Here is a 17,040-nt window from a genome sequence, read left to right on the forward strand (position 1 = left end):
AAAGGCACTGAGTAATGTACAGTGCCTCTGACCTCAGACCTTGGACTCATACAGAGTCATGAACGAAGCGTTTCAGTCTTTCATCAGAGTTCCACAGGTAAATTTGAAAACTGAGATTTGTTTGGCCCACTTCCGATCCCATCAAAATGAATCATCAAATACTGTATTATTCTACTTCTAGCTATACTATATCTCTGCCTCGCTGTGATGCAATGTAACTTTGGATTAAGATTTTTATTTATATGTTGGTACAGAGCCAGAATTATTATTATTATGAAACTAAACCAAGCAGTTCAGTTAAAATCTGTGGCTGTTCTGTGAATGATTATAAGAGCATTGGTTAAACTATTTATTGTAATTATAGTGCATGCAGGAGATGCGGTTTGAGATGAAGAGGGTGGAGGGAGGGATGGCGATAGGAAACTTCCAAAAAGGTGGAGTGGAAGAAAAGGAAAAGAGGGGAAGAAAATGAAAGAGAAAAGGGTTAAAAAAGAAAGGGTCATAAAAAATAGAGAAATGCAGAGCAAAGGAAACGTAAGGGCTATCAACTGCTTTACCTTTCTTTCTTTACAGAGAGAGGAATTAAAAAGAGCTGGTGCAAGTCAGAAAATTGGGTTCTTTTACAAGGCAAAGTCATTAGGTGCAAAGCTAGAGCACGCATGTTCTGCTGCTTTTAGGACCCCATCCTATGTGACTACACCTATCTTTGAAGAGGTCCAAGTCTTTGTGCCATTGAATGGGCACAAGGGTCCAACTCTTTTGCTTCAAAAGGTTTGACTTCTAACTCCGTTTCGCTACCATTCCACTCTTTTCTTATTGGCTTCCACACTGCTTACAGAAGCTCAGAAAAATTCAGCCAAACTCAAAAACAACATTTATAAATAAATTAACCAGCTACAATTTGGATTTTGCCAGAAAAAAACATTATGAATATTTGGACTTTTATGAGTTTGGTGTCCCTGAACTACGCCCGTAGAAATGTCAATTCAAAGGAATTGTCTCTAACTAGGTAAAACATCATTCCTTATTTAATTAGCAGCACCATAATTAGTGGGCCTTAACTTAGAATTCTAAACCTACATCCCCAAATCCTGATGTTATATGTATGACTATTTCGAGCACATTTCCAAATCAATTTGTACACCACAGCTAATGAAAACAATGTTCAAGCATAAGGCCTACTACCTGCCTGAAATTATTACAACTTGAAATTTTTTTATAGTTCTTTTCTAATGCTTGGCAAATTCTAAGGGATTTCATAGGGTTGGTCCCGTATCTAGTAGGGGTTATTAGCTGTTGCGACACTGTTTAATTCAATCACAGACAAAATATAATGAACATAAAAAAATGGAAAGTATCTGCAAAATCTCTTATTATAATTATAACAACATACTCCTCAACATCAATCATTAATTGAGGAAAGGTAGAAAAAAAAAATTCCCAGAAAGTTAAAAGATGAAAATCATGATATCATGTATAACCAATAAATACTGTTTTTGGCATAGCAAAAGAAACCATTTATTAAAACAATTTTAATGCATTGTATCATTGTATGGACCTCAACTGCATCACTACTGTCCTACATATCATAACCCTAAAAGTTTTATCATGTGTGTATACCTTTGGAAAATATGCTGATCTTGCGTGGTATGGAATATTTTGTGGTCCTGCTCTTAAATTGTTTAAGTTTTTTCCCTCAAGATTCTCTCTGATCAGTGACAACGGAAAATCACTTCCTTAACTGTTTATCAATCTTTTACACAGCCTTACGATCTTCACTACAAACAAACCAAAACCACAACCAAACTCAAATTTACATTTGAAAGGTACCTTTCAAGTTTCAAAGGTTCTGAGCCAGAATATATACTTATAGTGACACCTAACCCGGGAAATATATATCCGAAAACTATGTTTTTAGTTACAAAGGTTCAGAATCTATAAAGAGGAAAATAATGAAATGATTCATAAGACTGTAATACTTCTGAGAGATAATCTGATATTCATTTGACTTGTAGTAGTTTAAAAAGTATATTTGCATGATGGAATTAGAATTTGGATAAGAACAAGGAAGTGTATCTACAGGGTAAGGTGTGTGATGTCACAAAATGTTTTATTTTTTCTTATCCCCTCGTTTCTTGCCAATTTCAAAAGGAAACCTGTCTGGTTTATGGCTTGCACGACATGAGATTGATTCCTCTTACTTCGGCAGAATTTACTGCTGAGTCTACGAAGATTGAATGTATATTTTAAACATACTATATAATGATATGATATCACTAGGACAATTTGTTTGTTGTTCTGTTTTCTTCAGTGATTTGTTTATTTTATTTCTTCAGAACGTAGAAAATGAAACACTCTATGTCTGTCTCATTTTTTAAATCTTACTCAACATAATTTGGACTCAAGGTTTTTAAAATAAAGTTGCTAGTGCTTCTCTTTCTATAGATGCAGCTGAAGAAGTTGCTTTCTTTTGATGACACTGTTGTTGGTTGTTAAAGTAGCTTCATTCAACAAAAATGGTGTGCTTATGATGTGTGGTTTGGTTTAACTCCGTAAGAATAATCAAACACACAAAACTGTTATTTTCTTAACATATTGTCTGTCTGTTTATGTTGAATTTTGCAGGTTGCACCTTATCTAGAACACACATGTGTACGAAGTTGTAATTGGCCTTTTGTCTAAACGGATGATCGAAGAAGTTAAATTAAATGGGTTAAATTTGAATGCTCAGATTGAATTTTGAATTTTTGTAAAATTTAGCATAGTTCCAAATTCTTAATTTCTTGTTCACATTGATGGGAGCCAGTGTGACACTTTGTGTTGGTTGTGTTCTGGTGGTTGGGGGTGGCACTTTCTGTCGTTATTAGGACAATAACACTTGAATCAATTGGTCAAATGATTCTTCATTGCAGAAATTTCTAAGTGGGGTCTTCATGCTCCATGCTAGCGGGGGCAGGAACAGGATTTTCCACCATAAAGTTTTGTGTGGTTTTCAGTACCAACCTAAAATAAGAAATCAGAAGCTTGCCAAGTCTTGTAGAGAAGTTCATGTCTTTGCATGTTCATATATAGAAAGGAGAATATAGCTATAGTATTCTGTGTATGTATCATTGTGACCTCCTTTGACCGGATACTGTGAGAACTTAATACCTTGTACTTTTCCATTTAGATTAATGCCAATTGCATTACTGATTTCAGATGAACATGGTTGTGGGTTATGGAAGATAATGTCATTGTAAAATAAGTAGATGAAACACCAAATTGTGCAAATTTTTTTTTTACTTTTTTATGAGTTATCAATCTTCTAGGCTCATCTCATTACACCAGAGGTAGTTGGAGATTTCTTAATTTCTTTTTTTTCAGAACCTATATAATAATAGTATTAATATAAGGTCTCTTGTTTATCCAATCAAGAATTTCTCACCACCTTCATTGACATAAAACAAGCAAATGAAAGCTCATTTTTTTGACTGTTTCACAATGGATAAACTTAATTCTATTGCGGGTAAAAAGGTGACACTGTGAATCCTTAAATGATAGGTAAAAAGCCAAGTGAACTTACCCACACACTCACACCTAATAAAGTTTGACTATTCAAAACCTTAATAATTAAGCCTTTGTTCAGTCAGAACTATGAGCCAAAATTTGCCAACTTTTTTTGGAACTTCAAAATTAAAATTTGATGTTTATTTAATACCCTCAAAAGAGTTATTCTTCTTCCAATAAAGTCCTTTCAGTAATATATTTAAGAATCAAAATGGATAACAAAATATGGGAAGGAAAAGGGGAGAGAGCATTGGAGTGACAGTGAAAAAGCAAGATAAAAAATGAAAGGGAAGAGGTAAATCCTCTTCTAAGTTGACCACTTTTATTTCAATGTCTCTTACATGCACAACCATGCAGCATTACTATGGCTGCATGTTTTTGGGGTACCCCATTCTTACTTTTAAACTTTCACCATACCATTTTATTTTACCCGTCTTTAAAACTAAAACTAAAACCAAAATTTGAAAATTATATTCTTAACTATTTTGACAGAAAGTGCTTTAAAAGTTTTTTTTAACAAAAATATCACGTGTTTCTTTGGCGAAAGTATTTTTAAGATTTGTATTTCTTGTCTCCTTTAATATTTTTTTTTCTTTATTTTAAAATTAAACTTAAATTTTTTTAAACAAAATTATCAATTGTTAAAAGTTACATTTTATGAAATATAAATAATCTATACCTATATTTTTTAAAAAAAAGTTCTCTTTTTTATGTTTATATTTGTTTTCTAATTTTTATCCTTTAAATATATTTTTTAAAATTAAAATAATTATTTTATAAATTTTACTCTTTAAGATAATTTGTTTAACCATTTTCAATTTGGTTATTTATAAGCACAATTATTTTTTGAATTATAAAATTACATATAAAATAAATAAAAACTATTTACAATAGAATTATAAAAATTATTTATATGTGTTTTTCACTAGTTTATGATAAATTTAATATATAATTTATATATTTAAGATAACTTATTTATTATAATTGTATAAGTTTTAATCATAAGATAATTTATATATTTAAAATTACTTAGCTAATATAAAATAATTATTTATACCAGTGCGTATAAATGGTGGTAATAACTATGTCTAATTTAATTGAGGATCTATGCCTTCAACCGGTAAGGTTTATATGTTAAGTAAGAGTGTTTGTTTCCTGAATGAAATTATATGTATCAAAACAATATTTCTGAAACATTAATATTTTGAAGAAAGATGTGTTATAAATGTTTAATATATTTGTTTAATATATTTTTTTAATATATTTAAATATATTGTAATACATAAATACATATTTAAAATACATACAATAAAATTAAAATAAGAAGTTAGTTTAATAAATAATTTCAGCTTCTAGGAAAATATACTCAAAATGCTTTTCTTATTAAAACTAAGAGGTTAGTGTCTCGAGCTTGAATGATTGAAAATAATTGTTAAGAGATTTTAGCAAAACATATTCCAAAATGAGTACATGCTTTATTTCTTGGTAACCACTTGCCAAAGCTTTTAGCTTTGGAGGATGACTATTCAGTTCATAAAACAATAATGTTTTTAAGAGTTAACAATAAATTATATATAATTTTTTAAATATTTCTTTTAAATATGTAAACCTAAGAAATAGTTATCCATAATATTTTTTATCAGCTGCGTATTTATGAAAAAATTTATTGGATTTTGAAAAATAATAGATGACTTATTCATTCATAAACTTAAATAAATAATTTGATAATTTTTTTAATAGATAAATTAGCTAAATTTAGTTATGAATAGATGACCAATAAATAGATAGTTTGTTTTAATTCCCTAATCTTATCCACCTAGAATAAAATAAATTGGTTAAAAGCATCGCTTTATTTTGTTTATCATTAACCAATGCCTGTTTTCTTTTTAAATGTCAAATGGTAGCATATGAGTTTAGCAATTTTGGGCATCCGAGGAAATTCCCCCCCTAAACTTTCAACGAAGCCCGAGCCCAAGCCCAAGCCCATCATTTATGTCAATTCCCGATTTCTCATTCCAATGAGTTTCCTGAAAGAAAGAAAAAACTTTACCTGCAATGCTCCAAGGCCAAGCGAAGAAGAAGGAGATGAAAAACTTAGGATTAAATTAAATAACCTATAAGGTCAGTTTAGAAATTTCAAATAAATAATGGGGTGTATAAAGAAATTTTATGGGTGCAGGAAGTAATTATCTTTCATCAAATGGAAATTCAGGCCCGATGAGATAAGAAAAAAGTTGAGTGTTTCATCTACACGTTCAAGATCTCATCCTGCACCTCCAAAAATTCCACTTTTAACCTTTTGACATCTCATTATTATCCTACACCTTTAACTTTATAAAAAAATTTACTTTTAATTTTAATAAATATATAGATATATATTTTTATTTTTTTTTAAAATGACTCTACAACATCTTAATAATAATTAAATTTAAAATTCTAATATTATTTAATATAATTTTATATTTTAATAATTATTAAAATATAATTTATATTATAATAATAATTATATTAAAAATATAAAAATAAAATAATTAAAATAAAAATAATAAAAAAAAGTAAAATTATATTAAATAAAATATTTAATATATTCAAATATATTAAATTATATTAATATATTAAATTAAATTAAATAATTATTAAAATTTATATATAAAATAAAATTTTAAAAATCATTCTTTATTGGATATGGATATCCGATTCATAACTTATCGGATCTATATCCGATTAACAAATTTTTCAAAATTTTATTTTTTTAAATTTTAATAATTATTAAATTTAATTTAATATTTTAATATAATTTAATATATTTAAATATAATTTTAAGTATTATTTTTATTTTCATTTTTATTCTTATTTTAGTTATTATTTTTCAATTTTCTTAATAGAACTATTTTAAAAATATAAATTATATTTTATTAATTATTAAAATATAAAAATATAATAAGTAATATTATAATTTTTATTTAAGTTTAATATTTATTAAATTTTAAATAAAAAGCAAAAGTATTAACATATTTTATAGATTTTAATATATAAATAAGTTTTTTAAAATTTTCATTTCTATTTAAAATTTAATAATTATTTAATTTATTTTAATATTTTATTATAATTTAATATATTTGGATATATTAAATCAAATTTATTATTATTATTATATTTTATTATTTATTATTATTATTATTATTATTTTTATGTTTTTAATATAATTATTATTATAATATAAATTATATTTTAATAATTATTAAAATACAAAATTATTTTAAATAATATTTAAATTTTAAATTAAATTAAATTAAATTATTATTAAGATAGTGAAGATTGTTTTTAATAAAAAAGAAAAGAAAATAGAAAAATATCTATTAAAGTTAAAAATAAAGTTTTGAAAAAGTTGAAGGTGTAGGATGAGATGTCAGAAGGTTAAAAGTGGAATTTTTGAAGATGCAGGATGAGATATTGGAGGTATAGGATGAAACACTCAGAAAAGTTAAGAACATAAGATTTGATAAAAAAAAAAAAAGGATTTTGGGGCTAAGACTTATATAAAATTGGCGCAGATCTAATTAGCAGACTTCCTTCAGTAATCTATACAACTTCCAAAACAATAAACTCATCTGAGCTTTTTCTTTTTTTCTGTGGTTGAAAATTTTTATTTCTATTAAAATTTGGTTTCAAGTGGTATGATTTATATTTATATGCGCTTTTACTGTAAAAATAAGTTGAATCTGGAACCTTCTTTTGTTACGTAAAAATAGATAAAAAGATAGCGGTTGAGAAAATGCAGCATAAGAAAAATCATAAGAAGCGCCTGCGTTATTTAAACTAAAATAAATATAATAAAAACTGAGATATAAAAATCATTACTTCAAAGAATAAAACCTTTTGGGTGTTACTTCCTACACCACCACACATTGCTTCTTGTACCATCACACTTTTTTTAAATTCTAAAATTATCCTTTATATCTTAAAATCTCCTACACTCCTCCTTTTTCCTTGAACGGACGTCGACATCCGTTAAAGAAAAAATTCTTCAACGGATGTGGGACATCCGCACATCCGTTTAGTTTTTTCTTTTAAATTTTTAGATTTTTTAAGTTTTTAAATTAATATATAAATATTATTTAATTTTTTTAAAAATTATTACTTAACTATTTATAAATAAATTTTATTTTATTTAATAAAATAATTATTATAATTTAATTTATATATTATTATTTTAAATAATAATTAAAATACTTTTAAAATTTTATTAAAATGGATACGAATGTGGTAACATCCGTAAAATTTTTTTCTTTTTAAAGTTTTTAGTTTTTTATTATATTATATTTTAAATTAATATATAAATATTATTTAATTTTTTTTAAATTATTATTTAATTAATTATAAATTAATTTTATTTTATTTAATAAAATAATTATTATTAATTTAATTTATGTATTATTATTTAAATAATAAAATAGTTTTTAAAAATTTATTAAAATAGATGTGGACAATTCATGAAGTTTTTTCTTTTTAAATTTTTAGTTTTTAATTTATTATATTTTAAATTAATATATAAATATTATTTAATTAATTTAAAATTATTACTTAATTATTTATAAATTAATTTTATTTTATTTAATAAAATAATTATTATTAATTTAATTTATATATTATTATTTAAATAATAATCAAAATACTTTTAAAATTTTTTATTGAAACGGATGTGGCAATCCGTTAACGGATCTCGCCACATCCGTTGAAGATTTTTTTTTTTAAGTTTTTAGTTTTTTTAAGTTTTTAAATTAATATATAAATATTATTTAATTAATTTAAAATTATTACTTAATTTTTTATGAATTAATTTTATTTTATTTAATAAAATAATAATTATTAATTTAATTTATATATTATTATTTAAATAATAATCAAAATACTTTTAAAATTTTTTATTGAAACGGATGTGGCAATCCGTTAACGGATCTTGCCACATCCGTTGAAAATTATTATTATTATTTAAATAAAAACAATAAATTAAAATATAAAATATGTGAATAGACGGATGTCAACATCCGTTGAAGGTGAAACGGATGTTAACATCCGTTTTAGAGAAGGGTAAAATTGGGATGAGATGGTGTAAGAAGCATTCGGTGATGGTGGAGGAAGTAACTGCCATACCTTTTTAATAAAATGATCCGTGCTTTTATTTAAACCCAAATTATCATAAGAAAAACATGATAATAAAAAAAGGATAATAAAAGAAAATAGTGCTTATATTCATTCAGTGGTATTGAATTGTCTATAAAAACTTGAAAGATAAGAAAAAAAAAATCAAATTTATACTCGAGTAATCATCTATGACTAAAGGTATCTTTTCCCTCCAATCTTTTAATATTACCACGATTTCAAACAAAATTCGTATTTGTGTTGATTTTTATCGATATTTAGTTTTTCTTTTTAATCATTTATTGATAAGGACAAGGGTTAAGTTTCCATTAATTTGTTTTATTGCAATGGCAGACAAAAAATCATATTTGTTATGATGTTTATGTTCTTTTCTCCTCTTCATTTTATTATTGGATAAACTTAAAAATTAGTTTCATTAGATTTAATGCATGAATAAAAATATCAAAAGTATATTATAAAAACACAAAAATAACTCAACAGCAGCGCGTGGAATTTTTCTAAAATTATGATTTGAACTTTTGTATAACTTATTTTAGGTAATGACAAAAAAATATATTCTCAGCAGCAGATATTATAGTTTTTATTTTAATATCTGCATTTGAAAAAAAAAGAACTCAACCTATATTTTATATTACAAACGAGAAACAATTTTTTATTTTTATACTCGTTTGGAGACCAAACATATACGTTATCATACCTGCCCCTACAATTTTCAATTTGCTCATGACTAAAACCAATTATAAAGTTTATTACAATAATGGAATTTATAATGTATTTAGAAATATCATTGTATATAAATACAGTACTTTAAAATTTAATATTTTATTTTTAAAATTTGTAACGAAACAAAAAGAGTGTTGAATGTACTTAAGAGATATTTAATCAAAGTCAAGTGCATGAATTAAAAGAAAAAGCAGATGAGCATTTCTAATTTATGAAATGACTATTTCATCAGTAAAGGTATATTTAAACCCAAACAAATATTAGAAAAAAGTGAGATAGAAAAACAATTAATTGACACCATAAAAACTTTTTCATAACGAGACACCTAATGTAGCCTTAATTTAATTTTTATTGTGTAACATCAAATTATCATAAACTTGGAAAAATTATATTTTCATTAACCATGCGTGTACTTAAACTTAAAATAATATAAGAAAAAGTGAAGATGTATAAAGAAAATGAGTTTAGGAAAAAAGAAAAGAAAAATTAGGGTTCAGGGGTGTTTGAATTGTGAAGAGGTTCAACTGAAGTGGAAGAATTCCGTTATTTATTCCTAACCACAGTTCCGAGCTTGAGACTCGGACTCAACAACCCACGAAATATAAATGGAGAGGGTTCAGTGAAACTCGGTTCTCTCTTTCTCTCTCACCCACTCTTTCTTCTCTTTCCATTATTCGCATATCCATGGCGTCAGTGGATACGGATTCCTTCGTTGAAAAGATGGAAGAGAAGTTCCACGATAACAATTCCGATTCCGAATCCTATTCCGATTCCGACGACGATCACGCCAATAGGCCGCCGCTCAAGGCCTCCGGATCCAACGTTTACCGCCTCTTCGGCCGAGAACAGCCCGTCCATAAGGTCCTTGGCGGTGGAAAACGTAATATGCATTCATTCTTTTTTTCTTTTTTCATTTCTCGTTATTATCTTCCTCGTTACTCGTCAGTCACTCATCGCACGTGTTTTGTGTTTGATGGCATGCGATGAAAAACTCTGATTACGAGAGTCGGATGTGATCTGAGGCTGGCATTAGAACGATGCATAACGATCTTGTTTTCTAATTGATGATGGCGGTGTTCTGATAGTAGCATTTGATATTGATTTCATCATTTTCCGCAAGCCATAAATGCTTAATTAGACATTTACGGGTGTTTCATTTATATTGAAAATTTAGTTTGTTCTTGTGCCGTCTAGGTTATAGTAAAACAAATTTAATGAACTATTTGTTAATTTCATTAATTAAAAGATATTAGCTCTGTAAACTATAATCTAATTATAAATTGCTATATATAACTTGGTGTTATTAAGTTTTTGTAATAAATACATGAGATTTAATTGATTGGTAATGTAACGTTAACGTTATCTTATTTTTGTAAAACTTACATATTACATTAAGTTATTGTAATTTTTACGTCGTTGATATTGTGTTTAATTTGATTTTGATCGAAATCTAGGTTAGCTTTCATATTTTTTTTCGAAACTTTTGGAATAAGTTTGCTTGTAAAGGGAGATGGAGCACTGTGTAAAAAAAACAACATGAAGAATGCTTGATGACTTTTTTGGTATGTATTAATTGTAATTATAAAGATAGAAGATATTCCTTGACAGAATGATTTTCTTATGTTCCATTGCAATCTTTTGTTCAAGGTTGTTTATGAAACCTTTTGACATTTTGCTTTATAATTCGGTATTGCTGCAATGTGACATTGGCTTTTGATGGCCTACAGTATTGTGCGAACCTGGAACACACACAACTCAAATTGGGAAGGGGTTGAATTGGAAAATATCTTTCAACTTCGCGTAGAACAATTTCCTCCTAATGAATGAAAATCTATTTATTTTCTGTGAAAAATCCATTTCTTCTAATCATTATGTTGCCTTACATATCTCCCTTTTGCAGCTGCCGATATTTTGCTATGGAGGAATCGGAGAACCACAGGAATTGCACTTGGTGCTGGCACTGCCGTTTGGGTTTTCTTTCAGATGATGGAATACCACCTGATAACTTTCATTTGCCATTTATTAATTATGTTTCTCGGTGCACTTTTCTTGTGGTCCAATGCATCTGTCTTTATCCACAAGTAAGCCTTTGGGAAATGCTTATATTTATTTATGCTGCTTTCGTCGAGTTAGTTGGTGGCCATCTTAAAAATATCAGTGAAAAAAAAATCAGAAATATTCTCTTAACAGTGTTACATTTTCACTCCACGTTTTATGAAAATATCAAATACACAACTGACTCCTGTTAGTAAACCACTATATCTTCTATCTTGATTTGTGCACTTCCATTTGGTCTTGAAAATTTCTCAACTAGGTCTCCACTGCACATCCCGCATGTAGTAATTCCCGAGGATTGCGTTCTTGAGGCTGCTTCTGCTATAAGAATTGAAATTAATCGAGCCTTCGTTCTTTTGCGGGAAATTGGAACAGGGAGAGATTTAAAGAAGTTTCTTAGCGTAAGTTGATTTCTCCCTTCGTTCTCACGTGTGAATCCGGTACTTTCTCCTGATAGTATCAACACTGAGTTGTCTTTTTTCGTGTCACCAGGTTATTGCTGTATTATGGGTTATCTCAGTTATTGGGGGTTGGTTCCACTTCTTGACCTTATTTTATCTATGTAAGACTTCATGCATAACTTCCATTGGTTCTTCCCCTTGTTACGTGTCTTTATGTTCTATGCTTAAAAGAGTGTTGTAATGGTATTATCCTAACACTGAATCCGTTTGATGAGATACAGTCTATTTGTCACTGTTCACATTGCCACTGCTGTATGAGAAATACGAAGATCAGGTTGATGCAATGGGTGAGAAGGCAATGATTGAGTTAAAAAAACAATATGCAGTGTTTGATGCTAAGGTTTTGAGCCAGATACCAATAGCGGGACTCAAAAAAGATTAGAATACATCATGTGTTCGATTTGCTTACTGTAGATGTCTGTTTTGTTCAGATGTCAAGTTTCCAAGTCTTAAATATACCCCTCTTCCTCTTTTAATTAATTCAGTGAAATATAGTTTGTCTGAGGAATAAAAGTCCACCTAGTCTTGGCTTTAATTAATATTTTTTAGGATTATCTTTTATCACTTCTCAGTAGTCTTAAATTAAATGTCAGAGCACTACGGTTTTGTTGCGTATACATTGGCTTGATCAAGGTGTGTACCACTCCCCAACTTTTTCTATTTTGTCGTTTATGTGTATTTAATTCTTCCATCGGTCAATTCAGAAATTCCTTACTTACTTGAAATACGTAATAATAAAATTTAAATATAACATGAAACAACCTTACTTATAGACTCTAATAGCTATACAAAATTATCAAGGAATTTTGTTTTGAAACGCGTCACATCGTATTTATGTTAAAAGAATTTAGTAAATAAATGTCTTTACTTGGTTTTATGTCAGAATTATAGATACACAAATTAATGTCCAACCTGTTACTTTTGTAATGGCATTATTACATGAAACAAAATATAGAGTTATTTTGTATGCATATTGAAAACATGTTTTTATATTAAAATAAAACCATATATCATATCACGCATAGAAATATAATACATATTTTATACCTATGTTACGTGTTCCATCATATTTTACTCTTTATCAAGAGCATTGTTAACAAAAACCTTCTAAAAAGGAATCATAAAAAAATCAAAGTATTTAAGAAGTAATCCTAACTATCAATTCTTTTAAGTTAAAATAAAAAATTCTAAAGAAACAAAAATTATAAAAAAGGTTAAAGGAAACTATTCTCTTTGCATTTATTATATTCTCAAAAGTCTATAGAAAATATAGGATGCTGAAAACTTGATAAAAACCCAAATAAGTTAAATCTACGTTCACTTTTTCCACTTTATGCATTTAAGTTTACAATCATTCACAGTGTAAAAGTCTATATAGGTTATTTAACTTGATTATTATTGTATTAGTTAGAAGTGATAATAATATATCTGAATAGTTGTTGAAAGTATAAGTGATACTAAGAATACGTGGTTCGTTGTAATATGTTTGAGTATAATGAGACTTTTTAAGAGTACTTTAAAAAGATTATTAGACAGAGCTAAAACTTAAGGCGAATTAATATAATTTTTGTTCTTCATTCTCTTACTCTTGTATTTTAATGATTCATGTTCAAATCATTTCCATTTTTGTTCAGCTCCCTTTTAAAGTATATATCTTAATTATTTCTAAGAAAGTAATCACTTATTTAATTTGATTTAATCAATAGTTACCTTTTCAATAAGACTTCACATAGAGAAAAAAAAAAACGTTCTCTTTTTCTTGTGATAACATTATTAAAGTACTCTTTCAAAATATTACAACCAAACAATTATAAATCTACATGTCAATAAGCAGCATCCTATACTAACATTATAATTATATAAAATAAGTAATACTTGAGATATTACTCTTAGTTAGATACTCTTTCAATATTTTATAATCAAACAATTATTAAATCCTACATTACAATAAGTGGTATTTGTACATTCTAATTATATACTACAATTGATTAAATACTAAAAGTTGATGAAATTTAATTGTGTTAATAATAATAAAATATTTATAATTTGAAAGGAAAACTTGTTTCTATCAATTATTTATATTATTCCTATTACTCCATATCATTTAAACAATTTAGAGTTATAACAAAAAATGTTTGTATTCTTTTGTCTGTGAGCCTGGATTAATGGTTAACACTTTAGTTAGGCCTTTGACCTAGGTTCGATACCAGACATCACTGCTCTTTCATATCATCCAAACTCAACAACATCTCAAATGAGGTACTCCTTAGTACCTTTCTTTTTCAATTTTTTATCTAATTATAAAAAAAATATTTATTATACTTAATTATTATTTATAAACTTGACTTTTCATAATATTTGTCCATTTTAAAATATATATTAAAATCATAATTTTTATATGAATTTCATAGTCATTTTAAAAATTCACAAATATGAGGTATTTTAAAATATCTCTTTTATTCAATAAGTTTTTTATATTTACTGGCTTAATAATACTTTATATTCCATTATTATTGTAAATTATTTTTTCTTTCACCTAATTATTTTAGACATTCTTAATATAATTATATTTTTCCAAAAGATATAAACACGTCATATGGAGAATAAATCATATAAGAATATCATTATACTAATATAATATAAATGACTATGTTAACTTATTTGAAAAAAAAAAGTGTAATTAAATAAAAAATATTTAAAGTAGTGCGATGAAATTTAAAGAAAAAATGACTACCTAAGAGAAAAACAACTATTAAATTTTATTTATAATATTCAAATAGTTGTGATACTGTGTAGCAATTTTGTGCTTTTGTTGTGCATTATATCGCTTAATATATCAATATACGAAAAGGTTAATAAGAAACATTTTAACATTTTATTTTCTCACATTTTTTTATTTGTTATTTTCTCTGTATGTTTTTAACTGTTATTTAAGCTTCAAACTTTTATCATAAAAAATAGTTAATGTTACCTTGAACTTTGGAAATGAAATATTTTTCCAAAGTATGGTCAAGTAGTAATATACTTTCCGTATTCATCAATTTAAAATCGAAGTCTAATATTTAGAGATGTTAGTATTTATTTAATAAATTCAAATCTCTTAGTAAATGTGCTTTTACCTATACACAGTCTATAAATTAAATATCCTAGCACATACTTAAAAGTAAGAAGTTACTATTGAATTATTAAAGAGGATAAAACCCACACAAAAACGAAAATCACAAAATGTTAGAATGGGTCATTGGTCATTTAATAAGTAATTTAGCTGAAAAAAGATAAAAGTCTATTAAAACTACTATACATATAAAGGTCATTTACATAACATACATATAATCTGGATTGATTGTTAATCAAAAGGTTAATATTGAAGTATTTTTCGCAAATATCGTCCGAACGTTGCATAATTTAACCGACGACCCATAAACTACTTACCTTATAACATAATTCGTCAGGTATGCCACAATCACACCCAAGATTTCTGAAACACTTATAATTTTTTTATTATAATTAATTATTATTTATAAACTTAATTTTCTTAATATTTGTCTATTTTTAAATAAATATTACCATTATTATCAATTTCATTGTCATTTTAACAAGTCAGAAATATGTTTTTCAAAATTTCATCACTTTCTCTCAATATTCTTGTTCATTAATATAAGAAAGAATACCTAATAATTCTTTTACATTTTGTATAAAACACAGTACACAACAATTATTTCGAGAATAACAAAGAATACATTTAATTATTAACTATTAACTATTCCTTGATATCTAAAATCAATATATATTTAAATGTTTTAAAATGTTTGTCTATCTGGTATCTGATCTAGTGGTTTGCTTCTAGTAAATCCATTGGGTCCAAGGTTCAAGGTCGGACACCTTACTCTCATTCTCCACCACAAACCCTACACATACTATTCTCATTATCTAAATGAGGCACTTTAAAGTATCTCTCTTTTTTAATGAATTTTTTGTATTTACGGGTTTAATAATTCTTTATATTTTATTATTATGGTACATTTTTTTTTTCAATTTCATCTTATTGTTTTAGACATTCTCAATATAATTATATTTGTCCAAATAATATAAACACGTTATAATTATTTTTTTATTTGTTACTTTCTCTCTACTTTTGAACTGTTATTTAAGGTTCAAACTTTTATCATTAAAAACACTTAATGTTATCATGAACTTTGAAAGAAAAAAAAATGAAAATAAAGATCTTTCAAAAGTATGATTGTTCTTGAATAAATCTGCCATTCTGCTTTCCTGTCTAGGAGACTTCCGCTTGCAAAGCTTGTTCTTCAATGACTCTGTCAGAATTTCTTGATAGCAACTTCAACTCATGAGCCTCCAACGACCCTTGGACCTCTTTCATCTTTGCAATATCCTTGGACTCTTCTATTGCAAAAACGATGTAGCCTATTAAAATAATTTGCAACGAATTCTTGATCAAGCATGGACAGTAGCTCATACTGCCTTCTGAGAGATTACAACTTCACTTTCCTAGTTTTCTCAGCACCTCCATATGCTCCTTTCAGAATATTCCAAACCTCGTTTGTTGTCTCGGCTTTGAAAATCTTCCCAAAAGTGACAAGATTCACACATTGATGAAGTAAACAGCATGCCTTGAAGTCTCTTTTCTTGGTTGTCGCATCTCCTTTTCCTTTTCACCAATGCCTTCTTTCACAGTGTGAAGGACTTCTTGATAACCAAGAATGATCTCCATTCTAATCACTCAGTGGTCATAATTTTTGCCATCCAGAATTCGAAAAATGGACAAGAAATCTCCTCCTCCATTCAAAGCCATGACTACCCTATAAGGTCCCAAATCTTGATGCTCTAAATACCACTTGTTAATAGGGAACAAAATAATAGACCATATTCTGAATAAAACACTCTATATTATTGCTTCAGATATGACTCTATTTATAGAGTCAATTATAAGCTTGACTTAGTTACATACAACTAGAAACTTGAATTAGTTACGACAATTTTTTACATATACACGATCTAGAAATTGAATATCTCAGCACATACTTAAGTGAAAAAAATAATACTGAATTATGTCCTTCCATATTAATTAATA

General features: G+C 27.0%; 1 protein-coding gene across 1 annotated transcript; it reads left to right on the forward strand.

The window, feature by feature from the left end:
• Window positions 1-9,969: 9,969 nt before the first annotated feature.
• On the forward strand, window positions 9,970-12,502 carry LOC108325695 (reticulon-like protein B1). The gene is made up of 5 exons (XM_017558791.2): window positions 9,970-10,312; window positions 11,333-11,513; window positions 11,747-11,888; window positions 11,980-12,049; window positions 12,170-12,502. Exons 1-5 carry the CDS (start codon window positions 10,117-10,119, stop codon window positions 12,328-12,330), a joined length of 750 nt encoding a protein of 249 aa, XP_017414280.1. The 5' UTR covers window positions 9,970-10,116; the 3' UTR covers window positions 12,331-12,502.
• Window positions 12,503-17,040: the final 4,538 nt, after the last annotated feature.

This window comes from Vigna angularis, chromosome 3 (assembly GCF_016808095.1).
Source record: "Vigna angularis cultivar LongXiaoDou No.4 chromosome 3, ASM1680809v1, whole genome shotgun sequence".
Taxonomy (NCBI): Eukaryota; Viridiplantae; Streptophyta; class Magnoliopsida; order Fabales; family Fabaceae; genus Vigna; species Vigna angularis.

Excerpts from the sequence above, each read along its gene's own strand:
- LOC108325695 (XM_017558791.2), top strand. The coding sequence starts at position 10,117 with ATGGCGTCAGTGGATACGGATTCCTTCGTTGAAAAGATGGAAGAGAAG. Across the intron at positions 11,514-11,746 it reads GCATCTGTCTTTATCCACAA|GTCTCCACTGCACATCCCGC; the intron begins GTAAGCCTTTGG and ends TTTCTCAACTAG. Across the intron at positions 11,889-11,979 it reads ATTTAAAGAAGTTTCTTAGC|GTTATTGCTGTATTATGGGT; the intron begins GTAAGTTGATTT and ends TCGTGTCACCAG.